Source organism: Drosophila melanogaster, chromosome 2L (genome assembly GCF_000001215.4).
Source record: "Drosophila melanogaster chromosome 2L".
In the NCBI taxonomy this organism is placed as follows: Eukaryota; Metazoa; Arthropoda; class Insecta; order Diptera; family Drosophilidae; genus Drosophila; species Drosophila melanogaster.
In genome coordinates, this window is record NT_033779.5 from 16,022,691 (window position 1) to 16,042,027 (window position 19,337).

Genomic DNA, 19,337 nt, shown 5'->3' on the forward strand with positions numbered 1-19,337 from the left:
TCTCTTCTTGTTCCTCGCGTTGACTTTAAGTTACACAAGACACTGGAAATCTCAGTCACTCGAAAATAATCGGGGGGCCAGCAAATAAAACAAACCGGCTAACCAACTAATCGGAGAAGGGACCGACTTAGCGCTGTTGTTGCTCGACTATTGATAAGCATCGAATTCATTAATTTATATGTTCGATGAGTATCAAGCGAGGAATCGCACAAGCAGAAAGGAGTTCGCCTCCTTCGTCAGGATGGCTTTGTAATGTGAAACTAAGTGATTTGAGCCGGACATGTGTGCGATTGTATCCCTGCCCCCCGTGCGTGTTTGTATCTAAGAACGTGTCTGTATATCTTCATTACAAATCCTAGCTGGGTTTCGCCTTGTGGATTTCAAATGAAATGTTCTGCCTGTCCTCTAAAGCTATGAGCCAAAGCCCCATATAGACTCGCACAGTGGGTCAGGAGCTGGCTCATCACCAGCCGCGGTCAAAATAATATATGAATTTATAAGGCATTGACTACTTTAATGTAAGACTGCACGCGAGTTTCACAGAATATTTTCCACTTAACGCTTAGCTATAGTCAAACTATTGTGCAGGTATATATACGAACCAGTTTTTTCATACCGCTTTCTACTACTAAAGCTAATTGGCTTTTAAGCCCACTGTGCCATCTTTGCACTGTCTTCATGGCAAGAGCTGCCTTTGCCAGTTGGCTTTCCTTTGGGGGGACTTGTAGCTTGACTTAAGTAGTAATTTCAATCAATTTGGCCGAGCCACCACACAGAGACACACACTCAGCCACGCAAACAAAGACAGAAAGAAAGCTCATGCCAGGGACTGAGAACAATAAAATCTGAACTTAAATATGTCACAGCAATTAATACAACAGCAGACCGAAAACCAAACCCAAGCCAAATACAGACACCAGTCCGAAATGCCAGATACAAACATGGAACAATAACTGGGCCTTGTGTCAAAGGGCCTATGCAAACGAAAGTGAAATTCCACACCAAAAGGCTCTGTGGCCAAAAAGCATTTGGTTATGGTGTGCAACGGGTCGTATGCGTAATATGGGCCAGGCCAATTGCTTAACATCAATAGGTGGAATTCTGGACTATTTTGCATTTGACAGCTCATTTGTGGGTTGTTTCTTTGAAATTTCGGACTTGGTCTTTTTATTAATGGGAAAATTGTCAACTTAACATGGGGGTCAAATGATATATGGCTAATCGATGATCCAAGTCAAACAAAACCAAAAACATTTACACAATTAGGAAATAACCCTGGCTGCTCTATAAATCAACAAATATTTACATATATCACAGATGGAGAAAGATAGTTATAAATCAAATTGCTACAATCAATTAAAATACTAAAAACAAGGACATTCAAGTTTGGGTGGTTACTGTTGTGCTTGTTTTAACATCCATTGAAGGACGAACATGTTTTTGCGTCAAAATAATATACAAATTCATTTGTTTAAAAGCTTTTTTGAATTGCCTTTGGACACAACAAAAATATAATAGACAGCACCACTCATCTTTTCTCATTTAATGTTAATAGTTTCGAAAAGTTAATTTGCTTAAATTTATAAAATTAAGTTTAGTGCTCTTGCACACACATTCATTTTAATAATCCTCCGTCTTCGGAGTCATCACTCCAAGCCATCTTTATCATTTTCCACTGCCGATGTCAAACAATCAAACCGTCCTCCAGACCAATCAATAATCCCAAAAGCTCCATTTGAGTGGCATAAACAAAATGTACGAAACTCGAGACCTTTTGGTTTTCAATTCCCCTTCACTTTCCCTTTCCAGTGGCCTGACTTTCACATAAATTTCCAAAGATTATAGTGCCCACAGATCCGAAGAAGCCAGCATGTCAAGTAGCAGCGATGATGCTTAGGTGCTGGAAAATGGCAGACAGCAAGTAAAACTGCACACGGAACTGGGAACTGGGTTCTGGAAACTGGTAACTTGGAACTTGGCATTGAAGGGGCGTGGCTGCCCGGCCACATTGTTTTGTAATTTATTTTGTTTCAGACAGTTTTTCCATGGCGATATGCAGGGCGCCCCGGACCGAAATCAACTTGCTACTTATGCGTCGTCATTTCATAAACAAGGCACTCGACGGCAGCAGGTTTACCGGTCTGGTTTTCCCTGAGTTTTTCCCCACTCACTGAGAAATTGCAACATTACGTGCCCCAGGAGCCACGTCCACTTCTCATGCAAAGCATGCACAATTCTCCAGAGCTCTGGACTAAAGATAAATTGATATTTTGGGGCTGACTCTGGTACCCCAACATTTTCCTAGGTGGCTCATTTTTTTTTCTCTTTTTTGGTTAGGCAATACACAAATGGTGAAACTGTCCATTAACAGAAAAGAAATAAAAGTTAAACAAGAACAACAGGGAAACAATAAGGTGGACGGGCTGCAGAAAAAAGTTGAAATCCTTTATTGTCCATTGTCGGCCATGGAGTTCTCTATCAGAATGCCTTAATTAAGAACGCTCAGAGTCTGGCCAAAGAGTCAGACTTCATTTCGATTTTTAACAGCGCAGCTGTTACCGAAAACCCAACGATTCCATTCGCCTGAAAAACTCAACCCAACCAACCAGCCCCACTTCGTCCTGTCAGGGAAAAAATGGAAACCAACAATTTGCAGTTTACATTTAACAGCAGATCGAGGGGCGGTGGGGGCATGGGACACGTTATTGGAAAAGCAGTGAAAATTGGTTTGTTTGACGGCCCGATGTCTGGCGGAATAACATAGCCCCGTACCTATACACCTATACACATACACACTCGAACACACACACAGCGAACGTATATTTTATATCGCATATAGTTACCGTCATTGTCGAAAACTCTCGGATAGCAGAAGAAATTACATCGATAGGGGAAAAACTTTACGATCAAGAAAAAATAAAAATAAAATGTGAGAGCCCAACCACCGATAGACAGTCAATCAGGACCCTTATATTGAGTTGCATTTTTTGTGTATCTTCATAAATTAACCGTGCTAGGGGATCCCAATCATGGCGCTGCCATCGAGAGTATTAACAAAAAATATGACATATTTTTAATGAATACATAACGAATATATTAAACAACAAAACTACAAACAAGTTTTCTGTTTAAGATTTATGAAATGGAATGTTTTCTTCTCCGAAATAATATGTAGTAGGAGCGATTTACTGCATCGATTTTAGTTAGCCACCAAGAAATTTTCCATTGATACGTTTAGAATAGAATAGAAGAAGTAAAATAAGTTAAGGTAGAAAATGCATGTACATAGGAGCTTTAGAAAATATAAGTTTCTCCTTTCCCTACCTCGCCTAATCTCCCAAAAAAAAAGTGCTCATGTACAACATTTGCTAACATTTCGAATCGATGAAGCATTCATGGGAAACCACTCGAAATGCAAACTCCCCCTGCACATATGGAGGAAATCGTTTTTCGCAGCAAATATTTACAAGAAATACGAATTTTAATTTATGCAACAATCGACGAGACGAATCGTCTAAATGGAGTTCGTCGGGGGTCCAGGGGATCAAACAAATCGATCCATCAACTGCAGTTGCAACTGGCCATGCAAGATTGCTGGCGAAAAACAAAAGGTATATTTGTATCTATGCATTTTGTATGCGGGTTTTCAGCAACTGTTGTCCACCAGGTAGTTGACACACCCCACTCAAACTCGCCAGTTATGCCCCATATATTCTCGGGAGCCCAGCAAACCATTTATGTTTATATTTGGCACATTGCACACTTGTCATCCGCTGCTCCGAAATTCCCACACGCAGTCCAATGCAAAAGGGAAAATCAACAGCCCCATTTTTAGATGGCACCAATGGTGTTTGTTTACCCGTCCAAATTAGAAATGAAACTTACAATTTAATTTAGATTATTATTATGTTTTCAATTTAAAAATGATGTTTTTTTGAAAAACTATAAGTAGGGCAAAAAAAAAATAAAACAAATTTATGAGACAGTTGATATGTAAGTTAAGAAATCTTAATTAGCTTATGCATTCTGCTTTACACGTAAGTTTTAACAGCCATTACCTGTCCGTAAAAATGTATTACTGATGTCCATTTAAATATTTTAAAAAATTGTCAATCAATACCCATCTACATGACCAACATTTTTCGATTCGGATCATATATTTATTAAAAAATTGTGGTCACTTAATATTGCCACCGCTAGGTGGAGCTTGTGAGCAACGTCTGAAACGGTCGCTTTGCTTCTAGCATATCTCAAGCAGCTTTACACTTGCATTAGCTGTATATCTTACAGTCGGACACTCGACTACAGTATTCTAACTGGTTCTATCACTAAAGAAGCGCCGTTGGATGGGCAAGTGATGGGGTCAGAACTCAGGGCTTTGTTGGTTTCCATGTGCGATGATGCTTTTGGCGCCGCTTTGGCGGTCGCGTGTAAATACACACACAGTCGACACTCGGGGAAAACTCGCATGAATGCCAAATCCAGAGTGCCTTTTGAGTCCAGATCATCCAGTGAGAAGGACACACCCCTTAGAATCTCATGTGCAAAAGGTCTATGCTTTCTTTGGCCTGAATAATTATTTAAAATGTATATATTTTGAATGTGGTTTTTCATATACATGGGAAAATAAATCATAAAACCAATTTAGTTTTGGTCCAGAATTATAACATCTCCCTTCGTTTATTGTTATATTTTAGAAATAATTTCTAGTGCACAGCTAATATGTATTGTTGTGGACCCTAGTTTAGATTATCAATAATAAATTACTGCTGCTTATTGTAAGCTAATTGAAAATCAAGCACGAGCAAAATGGAAGAACACAAGTAACCCAATAAACGTTTATGTAATTAAATTTTACTTTTATATTTTACTTATTTTATTTTACTTATATATTTTTAAACCATTTTTCAGCCAGCTTATGCTCTATTTAAATTCTCCTTTTTATATCTTATAACAAAATCTTGCCTTAAATACGTAATCCGGTATTTTCAGAAACAATTCGATATATTCAATTTGAAGTGCTGCACAATGCATACCAAAAAAAATAAAAACATGACAAAGAACAAGTGTCATGCTAAAAATTGCACAGATTTTCATTTAACATAATTCCCGAAACACAAAAAAAAAAAGTTCGCCAAACCAGAGTGGCGAAAAACCAAACAAAACACACACAAAAGTGGGAGTCTGTCGCCATTGTCGCGGCTCCAATTCAATACAATAATAATAAAATTTGTATGCAAAATAGGCGTTGAGTGTTGAATGCATGCAAAAAGATTGCAGGACGAAACCACTGGGCGTATTGTGGTGCCGGGTGGTGCTGGGTGTTGCAAGGTTGGTGTATCGCATAGTGGCTCGATTTACATATACAAATATGCAGGAGAGCGGCGATGTTGTTGGCTCGCGTTGAAAAATCGTAATCAAAAATTGCGCAATAATTTGCATGTTTATTTAATAGCCGGTCGCATAGAGCGCCCAAATGACCTGCCGCCCGGCCATTTTCCCCTTTGAAAATACAGGAAAAATGCAGGACAAAGTGTCCTTTGCTTATACACATACATACACATACGTATGTACATACATATATGAGTGCCAGGCATTGCAGTGACAAACATTTCGGTAAATGCCACAAACTGCGAAACTCTGCATGTGCTTTTTTCTCTTTAATGCCTTCGGTCACCCTCATTTCTAGGCTTTTACCCCCTTTTTGGCTGCCATTGAGTATCTCATAATGTGAGTAAATTTTTTAGCTTCCACGCTAATGAAATTGTCTGCGGGCTGAGCTTTGTTCGCACTCCTTTGAGTTTGTTTTTGTCATTGGGGGCAAAAACGTTGGCCGCAAAATTTTATGACACTCTAAAATTAAAACAAAGCAAAACACAAACCAAACAGAAAACCAACAAAAGAGCCGCCCAAATTAGCGGACAATTTTAGAGATCGAGGTTTTTGTTTGGGGTATTTTTGACCGAATGTTGAATCAGAATCGTGAAGTTGCAAATGAGCGGAAATTAAGAGCAATCGTATGATACAATTTTAAAGTATTAACAGTAAATAAACTTATATTTTTTGAATTTTTATTAAAGTTAACTTGTAATAAAACTGAAAGATAGGCCTGCCACGTTAGGCCAGAAAATAAAGCGGACGCAGACTTATACCTTAAAAAAGTGTACCAATATATGACTTCACACATAAACACATCGCAACGCATTGGCAATATTTTGACTGTTTCGTAATTTATTTGACATATTTATGGGGTTCATAAATACAGATACATACATATATAATGCATTTATTTCTATTTGTTGATTTTTTTTTAGTTTTTATGGCAAGCAATGAAGTTGCAAGCAGGGAGACCCATCAAAAATGTATTTATACGTTCAAGTTTGGACTACTTCCAAAGCCAGCCACTATGTAACGCAACAAAAACAAATAATTTCACTATTTTCGCTACAGTTGTTGCTCTGCTCACACACCATACTCTGCCTGGTCAAAGTTGCAATAGCAAAACATAAAACATTTTTTATGTAATGGTTTTTATTTTTTCCCATCCCGTCCCTGCAGATCTTCTCCTGGCTTATTTTCCGTTTTGGCTGCTTCTTTCTGTGGGCAGCTGCCTGAACTATTGACAGCTGATGATAAAAAATTGTTTGAAAAATAAACCAAAAGCCTGGAAAAATATAGAGTGGGCGAAATAGGAGTGGGGATGAATAGGTACTGGAAATGGATTTCGAGCTGGGTGGAAAAATGGCCAGCTAGATTTTGGCTTAAAAGAAGAACTGAAATGCACAGCTTTTGCGACTTGACTTGGTCATTTGGTTGGTAGCGAACGAGTGATATAATGACAAGTTTTTCCAATTTACTTTGAACATTTAGGAGCTTCAACAAGTTTGCAGTTTTGTAAATATATTATAAATTTACTCCTTCCCATTCCCCTAATGTAATGTAGATAGGATACAGCATTGTTCTAAAGGCCAGCTTGACGAAAATCCCTCCGAAAAGTCTGTTATTTCAGACACTTTTTCCATTAGACCAAACCCTGCATTTAATTGGCATTGGCATTGTATTAAGGTGAAAATTGTCGCCCCTCGTCGCCATAGTCCTTTAGTCAATCCATTCCATTTGAGTACGTCCCAACGCATCCATTCGCGAATTAAACATTTTTCGCCTTTACACTTTTAATTTATGTATTTACTTTCCTGGTTTATTTGCCTTTCTTTATGCCAGCCGGCAACTTGGGACCCTCTGTGCCAGCCACCTGCGGCATTTTCACTTTCCGAGCCTCTTATTGAAATTCCAAAGTTGAAATGACTGCAAAGTGAGAGGACGGATGGGGCAGGATGAGGACTCCGGGTAATGGTCGAGGTCCTGGCAGTGGCTACAGTGTTGACAGCCATGTCAGTTACCATACCCATCGCCGTCATCGGTTGCCGTTTTCCCGTTGTGCTCCTCTTTTGCCCTGGTCGAGTTTTGTGGTCGCGTTTCGGTCTGGAGTCTGCTTTGAGTCTGCTATATAGCATAGATATATATGTAGAATAATACATTTTTGGGGCTTCATTTAGGAGTGAGAAGCACTTACAAGGCAACTTAGAGGCGACCCTTTCCTTGTTCTGTTTGTTTTGTCTGGCACTTTGTTTTGCTGCTTAACTTTTGATCAGCTTTTAATATAACTTAATGTGGCCAAATTAAATGCTTTTTGTCTGTAAAGTTTTATTGCAAATTATACATTGAAGTCGCGGTCAACGCCTCACCCGATTGCAAAATCAATAAAATGCAGGGTAAGCCAGAACATAAATTTATAACCATGTTTGCTATAAGCTGCTATAAGCCACATAACCAAAACAACTTATTTTGAGATCCTCCGGGGCTTAGCAATTTATTTTGGCAAATTAATTGTTTGTTAAATGCTGAATCCACCAGGTGGATTTATTATGTAAATATTAATGAGCAAAAAAAAAAACAAATTAAAAACACTCTGCTTAAAATAAAGCAAAATATACAAGGGATTTAAATAATGAATTTGTGAATACATACATATTTTGTCAGAAAAAAACGCAATCAAACAACAACTTGGTACTGTACTAGTAGTAGTGGCTGCCAGATAGGAGAAAAGTGGGCATTACAGATGGTTTATAAAAGTCATAACAACAATACAGCCAAATAAAAGAATACAAAATAAGACGAAGCTGGCGTCGGAGTATAAAATAACACACAATAGAACATAACAATATGTATAATAAAGCTTGTCAAGGAGCAGCTTCCCCACTTTCTAGCCCAGGATATCCAACTTTGTGGAGTCCTGAGCAGGTTGGCGTCCCTCCAGTTAAATGGTGAACCATTAAAAGTGGACATTTGTAAACATAAACTGACAGATAAACACCGAGAGCAGACACAAAACTTTCTCCGACCCAAGGGTGCATGGAAAGAAAGTGAATGATACGAAGAGTTGCCCATGCAATTTTCATTGGTTTATATTGCACAGCCACACACATTTATCAAGGCAAAGGTACGAATCCGACCACCGCACACATCAGACCAGGAAAAGCAGTTAGAATACTTAAAAAACATAGATTGTGAAAGTTTTTATAACAACATAAAATGGCTGGAAAAGTTGTTGTTCTTGCTGTGGTTTCAGGGGGCGGTCCTCGAGGATTGGGTATCTGGTGGTCACTGCTAAACAACAATGTGCAGCTGAAGGACAATTTTGAGCGCCCTGCGATAAATGCAGGTACATCAAGTGCGGGTCGCACTACCGAGGTCAGAGGTCGGAGGGCACAACAAAATGCTCGCTCGTTATATGGGTCAATATGGGAAACAAAAGCATTGTTCACCGGTGGAAACAGAAAAACAAACTGAGGGCAACGGAACAAAAAACAACATGCACTGTGAAAAGTTTTTAATTAATGTTGGAGAATTTAGGGAAAATATGTAGTTGAAGTTTGGATGTGTTTAAAACTAAAAACACCGACTTTAGCAATAGACAAAAGCTGAAATAAAATAGCTTTTTAATGGATGTTAGGAAATTCTTAACTGCTTTTCACTTAAAATTTTACATACTCAACTAAATGGTAAATTTATGCTTCATTTAAATTAGGAAATTTTAATCAGAATATACACAAAATTGTCTAAAATAGTATGGGATATATCTCAGATGTTCTTTTAGAGTATATATGTAATATATACTTTTGTACAGGATTTTTTCTACCACACCCCCTTGGCCAGTCCAGCCAAATGATAGGGACTATAAAACGAGAAAAGGAAGCAAATCGAGAAGCCGGTGGTCGGATGGAACTGTACTTTGTTTTCAACATTTTGTGTTGTCATTTGAAACATCGAACGGAAGGCAGCGGTCGGATCAGCTGGTCACTCGCTTATCAAAGAAGGGGTTAGCACAGTAGTTAGCATCGAATTGGAATCCCAAGACGAGGGGGAGTGTTTAGTTCTTCACTCAGAGGTTTGGTTTGGGGACCCCCGTTAGATGGGGTGATGTTAATACTGGGCAAGGACGAGAAACCAACAGTTATAAACAAATTAAAATAGAGTCTTTATCATTAAGAGCGGTATTTCGAAGGGCTCGAAGGGTTCAGCCAAGCGAATTAAACTTTTAATCGTATATTTTTTAAACAGTCTTTCTATATATACACGCAGCCCCAGATTCATGCATATTTCACTTACCAAACTCATTTTATTTGCAGATTTTATTGAAGCACTCAAGGATGTGTCGGTAATGATACCGCAGGCGGTGAAACGTGGCAGCAATGCGCTATTCACTTGTAATTACGATATGGAAAACGATACTCTATATTCGGTTAAATGGTATAAGGGCAAGCGTGAGTTTTATCGCTATACGCCCAAGGAGAATCCGGCGATGAAGGTCTTTGCCATGACAAGTGGTCTCAATGTCGAGGTAAGTACAGCAGTGCCCAGACACTGCCTCTCGTTGATAATGTAGATGAGGATGTGGATATGGATATGGATAATTTCCCTTAACTCCGTGTGTCCCCATAACGCGCACATGTTACTGCAGTTGCGTGTAAATTATATCCATAATGGCTGATTGCCAGGACCCCGGCTGTATTCGTTCTCATAACGACATTTGCCGGCTTAAATGTCCTGTCCCACTGCCCGGTGTAATTATGCCAGTCCATCCGGAGACGGATCCGTTAAGAGTTGTTGGGCGTGGCCAATTAGTCGCGCTTGCGATTGACTTGCGGCTCATTAAAAAACAATATATAGAGATTGCATACCCCGTAAAAAGAAAAACTACACCAGAGAACACGAAAATACACTCGGTCCACACAAATTTTAAATTAATAAAATACAGTTTCAGTTTAAAATCATTGTTAGATACATAAAATAGTTAAAATTGTATCTAAACAAATAGCTGCTTACCTCCAATTCTTACCAGTTTAATAAGATATCCTAACAGACCCGTTGGCAGGGTATGATGACAACCCTTAATTATTACGGCGAAATACACAAGGGCCAATTAGGTATCAGCAGCAACAAATTGGGTTAAACATTCGCACGAGCCTCAGCCATTGATCCTTTGGAAGTAGCAACGACCTTTGCCCCCACTTGCCACACTTAATTTCGCCTTCTCCATTGCATTTATGTGACATTTATTCTGAAAATAAAGCACAACATTAAATGCAATTTATTAAATTTGATTTTTATTAAGTGAATTGTGTTATGTGAAGTTTCAACGTTTCCTCTTCAAGAGATTAAATTTCGTCAGCTTAACAAAAAATATATATTCTCATTTATGATTGGAAAGCTTAAAATGGCCGATGTTAAAATGATGGTTAAACAAAAGCTGCTAAGCCATTATAAAAATTTACTTTAAAAGGCAATTATTTATAATAAACGTGTAGAAACAAATAACTGGAGTAAAGGGAGTTTTAAGTTACGTTTATATATTATTATATTTAATTTTTTGTTTTTATCCTATATGTATTTTCTATAGCTTTATGTTTAGGTATTAAGTAACAAAGCTTTTAAGAACTAAATAAGTTTTTGCTTATTATTTATTAAATGTAAACAACAAGTGCTTTAAGTGGTCAAGACCAGAGACCTTAAGATAGTTGAAGTTTTTCCCCTTGCTTTCGTCTTATTAAAAGAAAAGTATGGGAATAAGGATTACACTCGTGAATCAAAAAAAATCTGCCACTCATAGCCCCATGGCAAGTTGCTTTGACTCAAAGAAAAACTTAATCAAATCGAGATGACCCCTTCAGCTTTAAAATCAACCCTTCACCCTTCACCTTTGTGCCCCCAATTTGCAGTCACTTTCCAGCAAGCTGCTGCGCTTTTCATCATTCAGGACCAAGGCAAAATTTTCATATTTTTCCCATAGCATTTTTCACTTTCTGCTCGCGCTCTGTCGCAGGTTATATTCAATTTCTATGCACCGCGTCCAGCCAATTTTGGGAGCAACTAATTTTTATTACGTTCTTTATTTCCCCGCCGCTGATTTTCTCCATTCGCTTTATCCTTTCTCCAGCGCAACCTTTCGAATCAGAGCCACGTCGTCCTGCAGTCGGTGCCGCTGAATATTTCGGGGAAATTTACATGCGAAATATCGGTGGAGGCGCCCACTTTTCAAACGGCCATGGTGTCCGGCGAAATGGAGGTGGTTGGTAAGTGAAAAATCCAAAAATGTACATACATACATACATACGCATATATATATATCCAAATCCAGATATAGCGTTAAGAATTGCAATGGACTAATGGTAATGTAAAGGCAAACCGGCGGTCGGGGCAAGCAAATTAATTAGAACAAATCTATTTGGGCCTGCCACCGGTCAGGTCCTTTTCGGCTAATTTTACATTTCCATTCCTTGGCTAACTACTAACGACTGTTTCCCCTCCTTTTTGGCCAACTTTTTGCAGAGCTGCCGGAAGAGCACACTGTGGTTACCGGGATACAGGCACGTTATCGCATCGGCGATTTGGTCGACGGCAATTGCTCAATTAAATACTCGAAACCGGCTGCTAATTTGACATGGACTATTAATGGTATTGTGGTAAGTTTTGGTTTCGTTTACCACTGTTATCCCCATCCGGACACGCCCACCATCCGCCTATTCCGCCCATACCGCATTTCAATTAGCCGGCAATCGGAAAAACGGTGAACGGAGGTCTTTGATCACTTTCTATTGATGGTCCGCCAGGTTTTCAATTAGTCATCAGTTCAGGGAGCAAAGGGTGATACTTTGTTTCGGGTGCGAATGCACTTTGAGTGGGAAAGTGCGGCTAATGCATGTTTATTGGATGTTAGGAGCTTGCCTTAAGCATTTTCAAAATATATTTGAAATGAAGGCACCAAAATGTGTGCCTTAAAGTGGAAATATAGTTAATTGGCTTAACCATTTAGGGTTCTCCATTTGAATGATGCTTACAAAACATATAATTTTTCACCCTGTATGAACTGTTTCGAATCGAAGTACATTAAAGAGTGAACTTCGTAATTACCTCCTACTCTAGGTGTTTTAAAACAAAAAATCAGGTGAGCCGTGGCCATTGGGTTTGCAATTTTTTGCGTTTAGTGTGTAATTTTTCATTCTCCGTCTGTTGCATACTTTTTGGCACCTGAGTGTGCGTCGCTTTCATTTTGCAGGCCCATCTTTTGGCATTTATATTTGCCTAGAACCACGCTCTTTTCCTGCTTTTTCTTTTGGCTCTTCGGTTTTATACATACATTTTTTGATATGCCGTCAGTTTTTATGCCATTTCGCTTGTTCCAGGCTGAGCTGTTCTGGGCGGGATTGGGCTGGTCGGGATGTTTTATGGCCGCAACCACAGCAGCCGACTGTCGACTCCAACAGAAGGTCACCCTGCCACATTGCCACACTGCCTCCTGCCAGTTTGCGCCCAGCTGCTGTCATGGCCCTTCTCTCCGCATGATTGCGCAGGTGTGATGCGGAGCAGCAAGGATCCCTGACATGTCCTGGCATTTTGCGTTCGGTTTTTCGAAGAAACGTTTAGGTTGTCAGCTAGTTTTTCTCTGTCGTTTTTATGGCGGCCCCGTACATTACGGCCTCTCGCCCAGACTTTTGGCTGGTGTTATTGTTATTGTTTCCCCAATCCAGACAGACGGTTACCTGGTGGCAGCTGGAGTATAGTAAATGCGTTGTCAATGTCACGGAGGCCCCTACTAGTCATATTTCAAAATTGCGGCCTTTGTGTGTGCTTCTCTGGGTGAGAAATCAAGTTGTAAGATTGTTGGTCAGTGCTTAACTCTAAAGTAAATGAAGTCGGCTTTATGGGTCTGGAGCTAGAAATTAGAGCTCAAAGGGGCCCATTTAACCAGTAATTAAAGTTTGAAGTGCTTAAGATAATGTTAAGGATGTCGTTGGCGTCGTTTGCCATATAAGTTTTAATAGTTAAGCCCTTCAAACGGAATGTTATGAAATTAGTTTACATTATTAGGGTAGCAATGTAGGAATATCTGTGTAAAATTCAAAGAATTTCTAATGCTTATCCTTTTAATATTACAAATTTGTAACAAATAAAAAACCAAGTTGAACTGGGCGATATTAAGAAAGTAGAAAAAATCGCTATTTCACTAATCATGCAAACGCTTAATGCTAGTGTATGCATTTTAAACGTTAGCAATACATTGACCAAATAAAAATATTATTAAATGGAACTTACGTATATAAATTCTGCTTAAAAATCCGATCAATAAATGTATCACCGGTTTTGGTTTTAATCCGAGCTACGAATAAATAAAATTATTTTTGAAAATGCAAAGTTTCGGACTTAGTCGGCATCAAGACAAGCAATTCAGCAAAAAACATATTTATAAATATACGAAAATAGAGCAGGGAAAACTAACACAAACAGCACTTGAGTGTTGCCTATAGTGGGTGGCCATGCACAGTGGGTGCGGCCACTTGATCTTTTAGCTAACGAGCGCATTTCAACAGGAGCACCACTCACCCACCGACGACCGCCCACCACCCCAGAGCCATCATGTGTGCTGTCAGCTGTGGGTGGTGCGGGTGCTTTTGGGTGGCTTTTGGGTGGTGCGGGCCAGGGCTCGTATCTGCCAGGCACTTCAAACTAAACTCACCGCAAACAAAGTGGCCTCGTCTTCTCGACACAGCTCACCCATGTCCTTTGGCTCCTGTTCCTCCTGCATCCCCCATCCTTGGCATCATCATAGTCATCAGCATCAGCATCACCATCATCTGCTCTAGTTAATCACTCAAGCGTAAATCTATTCATCATTCATAAGTTATAAATTTGCCTCGGCCGCTCCTTTCGTGGTCGCCTTTATTTTTCGGCTAAAAGCTGACACTTTGGCTTTGGGGGAGCAGTTTTCGCTTTCATATCGCATCCCACTTCATTGAAAAAGGATTGCTGAATATTTACAAATTGATTTCGCTGCAAAATCGAGATGCCACTTGACATTATTCGTCCTTCTTCTTGTTTCTCATTCATTGTAGGTGCCACCGCATCACATAAAGACCTACCAGACGGAGAAGCGGGAGAACAGCACCCTGGAATCGGTTACAAGTGCCATACATTTCATGGTCACCAATCAACATTTCCTCAAGGGCCAGATGAGGGTAAGGAAACAATCCGCACCAGTTGAGACTCTAATAATAAAGCTCCGTTCCATTCACCATTTCCCGTTGTTAGCTCAAGTGCACGGCCAATATCTTTGACATCTTCAAGGAGGAAATGGAGAGTGTCATCGAGGAGGACCGGCCCAGGATAATGGCTTCCGGCAGATCGTATGACATCAACAATTATCCCCTCGAGGAGCACACGAATGGCGAACGAGGCGGCTTTGAGGATCACAACGAGTCCTATTTGACGTACTACTCCGGTGAGTACTTACAGTTTGAATAACGAAAGAGGTTATATTGCCATTAAAACTCGGGCTAATGATGAGAAAATACTGGATATTTTGATATACTTGATCTTATATCTTAGAAGCAAGGTTACTACTCCTACACTTCAGTAAAATTGGATTACAATTACGATTACTGAGGGCCAATCAAATAATTTATTTAGATTTGAGTTCTTCCTAATCGGCAATATATTTAGACAGGTATCCAGTTCAATAACTTACCAAATCAAAAATATCCGGCTGCACGTTCGATACGTTTAAGTGAAGGAGAAGCAAAGCCCCGGGCAAACAAAAGAAGATGGACTGAATCCCACTTAGTTCGGCCCACTGCATCCTGTCGATGTCGGGCACACAATGTAAATTATGTAAATAAAATTGTGCAGCATAAACATTCCTCCAGACTGCTAACAACCAGGAGCAAGGAGCAGGCTTATCGAATCAGATGGCGGGGAATCAAATTGCTATAAACTAAGTTTAGACATGAAAGATTGTCGCGGAATTGCGGCAGACTGTGTGGGACGGAAGCGTGATTGGGGCCTCTGGCGAAAATGGGGGGTCCTTTCTATATCCTTTCATTTTTCTTTCGCCTCGCGCTCCTTTTGCGGTTCTTTTGCCACTTACTAGCGACAACATTTACTTAACACCAAGTAACGACAACACCAGAAATAACAAGTGTGTAAACGCATTGAGCTGAAAATTGTATTTAAAATTGAGTTCACTGGCTTACCGATGAAAGCAGCTGGGAAATGGAAACGGCGGAATTCCAGTGAAATATCAACGTATGCGACAATATTTTGGCCATAGCGCCCAAGGGAAGCCCTCAAAACGGAAGTTTGCAAGCCACCCTCGTTATTAAGCAAAAGGAATGGGGAGATTGCATGTTCCGATTCCTTGCTTGCATTCCGCTCTGAACTTTATGCAAATGCACTGTTGACACACCCACTCGCACAGAAGAACTTGTCTGGTTGAATATCTTTTGGTAGGAAACTGCATTTTCTACCTTATTTCCCCCAGCCAAAATTGGTTACAAGAGAAACCTTATTTTGGAATGCACATGATGAAAACTTAGCTAAATTCTTACAATTTTTACTAAGCCTTATACGTAAAAGGTATAAAGGGGGTCAATAGGTAAATGTACGATTATTGGCTTATAAATTATTAAAGAAGCCTGACAGACATTGACTTTTCCAAAAATCGAACAGGACATTGCGTTGTTTAGTTTTCACAAAGGCATCAAAGGGGGAAAATTTGAAGCCCCTTTAATGGCAATGTCCCTTCTTTTTACCTCCACCCAATGCTCACCTGTGCATCTCTCTATTTCCAGCGGATAACACGGCATCGGGCGCCTCGACAGCTGCACACGAAATCTTCTGGCAGTTCTGGCCATCGCAGCTCACAAAGCTCCCCATCAACAGGCAGTTGGCGGGGGCGTGGCACTGGCTATGTGGGGGCGGTGGAGCGGCTGCTCTTCTCCTTTTTTTCCTGCTGCAGCAAGGGCCGCTGGGCCATCAAATTATCAACTGTCAATACACTAAGCCGGCGACTGGCAAGGTGCAACAGCAACAACGCAACAGCGGCAGCAGCAGCAACATCGAGGTGACAGCTTCAAAAGCGGCAACATCTAGCGCATCTAGCGTCAAATGCTTTTATAATTGTCAAATGGCTATGGCGATGCCAACTCGAAGTCGTGATGATGATGATGACGGTGGTGATGCGTATATTGGCAGCACGAGTGCAAATGCAACGGCAACAGCGACAGCAACTGCCGATGCTGATGCTGCAGATGTTGCTGCTGCAGGAGGAGTTGCGAGTTGCAGCATTAAGCGGCTGTCAGCGACACTTGTGGGGGGCGTCAATGCTGTAAGGGGCGTGGCCAGTGGGCCGGATCAACGATTATTGATGACTCGGCGGCGAGAAAGGCGGCAAAAGAAATCGCAGGCGATGGATGCGATGATGCAGTCGCGTTGGAGCGCGTGCTGATGCCGAATTGATGATGAAATCCATTTTCGAAAGTAGCTTAAGGTGCTCGCCACCGTGCAAAATAGCCAGTATATGGCTCTTTTCCTTTCGCACCCGAATTGTTGAAGGGCATAATTAATATACATTCGTACTCATACTGATTGCATCAGCCAGCTGCATAAATCGATCTGGTCGTAGCTCTTAAGTGTTGAACGCATAAGGTCAGGGAAAGTGCAGTATATATTTAATTATTGGCAGAGCAAAGTCAGCAAGTAGATATTAAACCGATGAATAATAACAGGAAATGAATTAATCTTAGGTAAAATACAACATACGGTGAAACCATTAAATAAAAAGATACCCTGTACGCCGCTATCTCTCAAATCTGTTTTCGGCCTACTCACATTTTCGCAACAGAATTAAACGGAAATATATTGTGCTGTAAAACAGATCACCAATCAATCACATTACTTCCATTAACTATGTGAAACTGTTCTGTTCACTGTTAAAATTAAATATCTATTTGTCATATTTATTATTTTGTAAAAATAGTAACACATTTTATTTTCAGCTAGACACACTTTTCAGACAATAATATCAACTCAATAAGCATATATGAATGCTACAGCAAGGTATTTTCACTTTTTATTCCCGATACTTTCGAACAGATCTTTACTGTAAAAAATAAAAGATCACAATAAGCCACGACAAATGGCTCTCAGTGAAGAGAACATTAAGAGATGCGGAAAGTCAAACCAAAAATGCACAGTTGCCTGGGCACTGGGCACGTACAGGGTGAGAAAATGCGTGTGCTCAGTCACTGAAAATCAAAATGTACTTAGAATAAATACTATGTACTTCAAACTCTTATGTTATATATCAAGCGTTAAATATATTCAAATAAAAAATCAAAAAGTTATAGGAATTGTGCACAGTGTACAGCAAGCTGAACTTTAGACTGCACTTGAGCTTAGCTTTCGGGTACCGTAGTGCATTTTAAAGTGGGGTTTTGACAGCTTCAAAATTGTAAACAACCGAATATAATTTAAGTCAATACTAATACCCGTTACTTTTAGAGTAAAAGAGTGTTCTAGATTAGTGGAATCGTTTGTAACATTATAAGGTATTCATCTGAGTAACGGGTATCTTATAGTCGAGAGAATCGACTATAACTTTATTTTGTTTGTTTTCTCCTTTCAGAATGAAGAAGACATTATGTCAATGTGTAAATAAAAGCTTAAAACCAAGCACAAAATTAATATTTTGTAACATCCACTGTACAGAAAGGAACTTTTTACGGTTGTGGAAATGAAAAGCAAAATTAATTATTATAGCAAGCGTTTATTTGTAGAAAACAACGAATACATAGAGCAAATTAAAACGAAAAAGAATCTTTATTTTCAAGTCTTGTTTCGGCAATATTAAAACTCGATGAAAGCAAAAGAATTATTTGAACATTTTTGGCCAACAAAAATCCAGCGGTAAATAGTTCCTTTACCTTAAACACAATTCAATGTATGCAATGGGTAATCGTAGCCCAAAAACAAATGAAAATGTATATTAAAAAAAAATAACAATAATAAAAAATAAATGTTGAATAATTTATAAATTCAGTACATATATTTAAAGTGTAAATAAAATGATAAAACGTAATAATAAAACTTATGAAATATAAATTAATTGGTGTACATGCAAAAACAAGTAATACAAATAGATAATTATATAATAATAAACTGCATGCCGCCAGATTTTTGTAATCAAATCGTGTTGTGAAAGTTGTCTTCCCTAATTTATGCCCATTACATTAAAACATTGACAGGGGATTTTAATTTTAATTTCAGTATGGTTTCAATTATGGCCAATATATATAATAAACTATAACCATATGTATAAGAATGTAAAAAGCTAGTTTTATGTACATAAAAATGGGACAAACATTTTGATGTTACTGAATAAATATTAAAAGTATTAACCAAGAAATATGAAAGTAGGATAAAAAAACAGTGAATGTTTCCAGCTGCTAGGAAAAACGATAAGTCTTAGATCTATAAAGAGAATCAAAAACGCGGTCAAATGCATAGCACATAATATATTCATATCCCCAATAAATAACCCGAAATGTGTAAAGCCAGAATAAATGTAATAATAAGATTGAAGAAAACAAAATAGTGATGTAAAATAGCAGCAAGGAAATAAAGTAACCCCTATTCAATAACTATTGCTGACGTCTTTTACTCGTACATGTCATCATTTAATTACGTAATTTAAGTTTGGTTTATTTAAAGTTTGATTTCCGGTTGTACAAGGGTGAGCGTACTTTTAAAACCCACTGTATATAAATACTTTGGTAAAGTGCAGGTTGGGGAGTTTCAGAAGCTTGAAAAGCTCCGTTTCCCGTTATAAAGCTATTGCTGAATATCCGTTATCCAGTTGGCTGGCAGCTTTTTAAGGTTGTTCGTGCACTGGCTTCACTCCCCACAGAACACAGAGCTTTTGGATCTGAAGGTCAGTTGGGACT

The 19,337-nt window shown here is 39.2% G+C and overlaps 1 protein-coding gene across 3 annotated transcripts in view, besides 1 other annotated feature; it reads left to right on the top strand.

Annotated features, from left to right (window-relative positions):
* Positions 1-19,013, top strand: part of beat-Ic (beaten path Ic) — a 41,413-nt gene extending 22,400 nt beyond the window's left edge. For 2 of the 3 annotated variants that reach the window (NM_001299041.1, NM_001299042.1), the window contains exons 3-8: positions 9,690-9,901; positions 11,498-11,633; positions 11,890-12,023; positions 14,451-14,573; positions 14,647-14,836; positions 16,185-19,013. In NM_001299041.1, the coding sequence (NP_001285970.1) occupies positions 9,690-9,901; positions 11,498-11,633; positions 11,890-12,023; positions 14,451-14,573; positions 14,647-14,836; positions 16,185-16,840 (1,451 nt within the window). In that variant the 3' untranslated portion in view covers positions 16,841-19,013. The remainder of the gene's footprint in view (positions 1-9,689; positions 9,902-11,497; positions 11,634-11,889; positions 12,024-14,450; positions 14,574-14,646; positions 14,837-16,184) is intronic. The other variant, NM_078856.4, reaches the window with a different exon arrangement.
* Positions 17,951-17,992: a mobile genetic element.
* Positions 19,014-19,337: the final 324 nt, after the last annotated feature.